Raw genomic sequence first — 2,500 nt, forward strand, 5'->3', positions numbered from 1 at the left:
TACAAGAGGACATGAAAAGGAACTCAAAAAGGACAGTTATAGAAGGGACCTGAAAAAGAACATCATTTCACACAGAGTGGTGGATGTCTGGAACAAATTAGATAAAACAATAGTGTGTGCAAATACACACACACACACACACACACACACACACACACACACACACACACACACACACACACACACACACACACACACTCATGTACATACATATATGAATCCGCGACTAAATAAGTCATCATCACCCAGTGACCGGGGATATGATAGGATATCAGAACCTTTCTTTACGACGAGTCCGGTTGCATCCGGGTATCTCGAATCAGTACAGAGGAGAATAACCATAATACATGGGATCAGAAAATAACTTCCTGCTTCAGGAAGACCGTCTTTCTCACCTGGAGTTTAGGAGAAAGGTTACACTGTGTTTGTTGAAATTTACTGCCCCACGTACAAATCTTTGGCAAAGCAAGGGAACAAAACGGCTGATATTCGTTATGGTGGTCTTGGCCATATCAAGCAAGGTTGCAAGCAAGGAAGGTATGCTGTTTGCAAAAAAAAAAAAAAAAATGCCATGTCAGATTGCATTAGACAAAGGTACAGAGAGTGTTATGGCTTATCACATTGAGTCTCAGTGATTGTTTTGTGCTAAAGTAAAAAAAAAAATAGTGTTATTATTATGATTATGTGCTAATTTGCAAACATTACAAAATACAGTAAATTTCGGCAGTATTGTAACATGACGCTCATTTTTTCAATTGTTATATAATTTTCAGTGGATGTATACCTAAAGTAATAAAGTCTTTCCACAAAATTTGACATTTTCTTAATGTTTACTACTCCTGGGATGATAAAGGTTAACTTACATTCTGGGAAGTGCGGGTTGATCTAATACAGGTATTCATATGGGTCAAGGGCTTTAACAAGGGTGATGCAGAAAACGCCATCATATTAACACAGTAGTAATGTATTTAAAGTGGACAAATTTAGGTTTAACAAGGAAATCTGCAAGAACTGGTTTGCTAATAGACTTAGTAACCATGTAGTGAGCTATGAAAATATCAGTTGTTTTAAGAAAAGGTTAGATCACTTTATGAATGGGGGTGATAGGTGGTAGTGGACATGGAACTGCCTAGTGTAGGCCTTATGGTCTCTTGCAGTCTCCCCCTTTTTCATGTTCTTATGAAACTATTGGTTGTTTTAAGAGAAGGTTAGATAACAGTGGATGGGAATGGGCATGGAACGCCTTTGTGTAGGCCTTATGGCCTCTTGTTCTGGGTGGCAAAAGAATACTCAACGAAAGTCAAAGGCACAAGTATATCTAGATACACAAAAAAAGAGCACTAGCACAAAATGCGTGCAACAGTTGTCAAGGCTGCTTGAAAACTGACGCCACGCTCACATTTTCGCGCCTAAACAACGGCGCGCATCGCATCTGCTAAATCCTACAATAACAAACTATATTGTACTATATACGATAAATATATAACATCATAGTATAAATTATGCAGTCTCTCCATTCTTATGTTCTTGTGTATCCATTCCATCCGGGTTGCCACGCACCTCATGACGAAGTTGTTCTTGGTCTTCCAGAATGCCCTCTGCCTCCTCCCGAACTCGTCCCCAGCAGGAGCGTGGGTCCTCTCTCTGCGACTCCTTCAGGTTCCAGTGGGTGGTGCTCCTGATGGCGGTGTTGGCCATGTTGGAGCAGAGTCCCGTGGCGGCCCAGAGGGGAGGTCTTCGCCTCAGCATCTCTGTCGGGAGAGTTCGCAACACGTCTACTTCCTCCGCCAAAGGGTCCAGGACTTCCTCCGATCTCAACAAGAGCACTGTACGTCCCGAGTACGTATCTTAATGGTCAGTGTGTATGTTTGTGTGTATGTGTGTGTGTGTGTAGAGAGAGAGAGAGAGAGTGCATGTGCGTGTGGGTGTGTGATGTGGAGTGTATACAGGTAAATACATAAATACATATGAATACTAGGGTGAAATGTGTTTGTGCGTGTATGTACGTGTGAGCGTGTGAATGTTTTATGGTGTTTAAAGTATATGCACCATCACTGTCATTCCCATATACGGAAGTTTTCTTTATTGGAAAACCAAATTTTCTGAATTCTCTCCAATATCCGCAACGAAAAGTCCCGATTGTAGATTTTCCAAGAGAGAGAAATATTAGCGTGGTTTTACCACAAGGCCTTGTGTTCACACTAGCAGTTCACCACGGCGGTTCAGTTACAAAGTAAATCAAAGGAGGCGTTCACACACGAATGCGCAGTTTTTCCTTTACTATGCGGTACCACCGCGGTTTCAGCGCGATTCAAACCGCTAGTGTGAATGAACAAGGCCTCAGACGGTTTTTGTCTAGAGTATATCAATCCAGAGGTCCTGAATGTGGCCCTTCGTTGAATAAAATCGCCTGGCGGGTGTGGGTAAGGGGTGGACACTTGAAGCTCTTAGGACACCATAAAGACATTATATTCCGGCTAAAGATACGTTTTGTTCGGTG

The 2,500-nt window shown here is 42.1% G+C and overlaps 1 protein-coding gene across 3 annotated transcripts in view; it reads left to right on the forward strand.

The window, feature by feature from the left end:
- LOC143035348 (lipase 3-like) overlaps window positions 1-2,500 on the forward strand; it is a 44,589-nt gene that overhangs the window by 22,389 nt on the left and 19,700 nt on the right. For 2 of the 3 annotated variants that reach the window (XM_076202335.1, XM_076202336.1), the window contains exon 2: window positions 1,591-1,828. In XM_076202335.1, coding sequence (XP_076058450.1) covers window positions 1,591-1,828 — 238 coding nt within the window. Of the gene's footprint in view, window positions 1-1,590; window positions 1,855-2,500 lie in introns of all 3 variants that reach the window. The other variant, XM_076202337.1, reaches the window with a different exon arrangement.

The sequence above is a fragment of the Oratosquilla oratoria genome, chromosome 18 (assembly GCF_046742065.1).
Source record: "Oratosquilla oratoria isolate Oo_2021 chromosome 18, ASM4674206v1, whole genome shotgun sequence".
In the NCBI taxonomy this organism is placed as follows: domain Eukaryota; kingdom Metazoa; phylum Arthropoda; class Malacostraca; order Stomatopoda; family Squillidae; genus Oratosquilla; species Oratosquilla oratoria.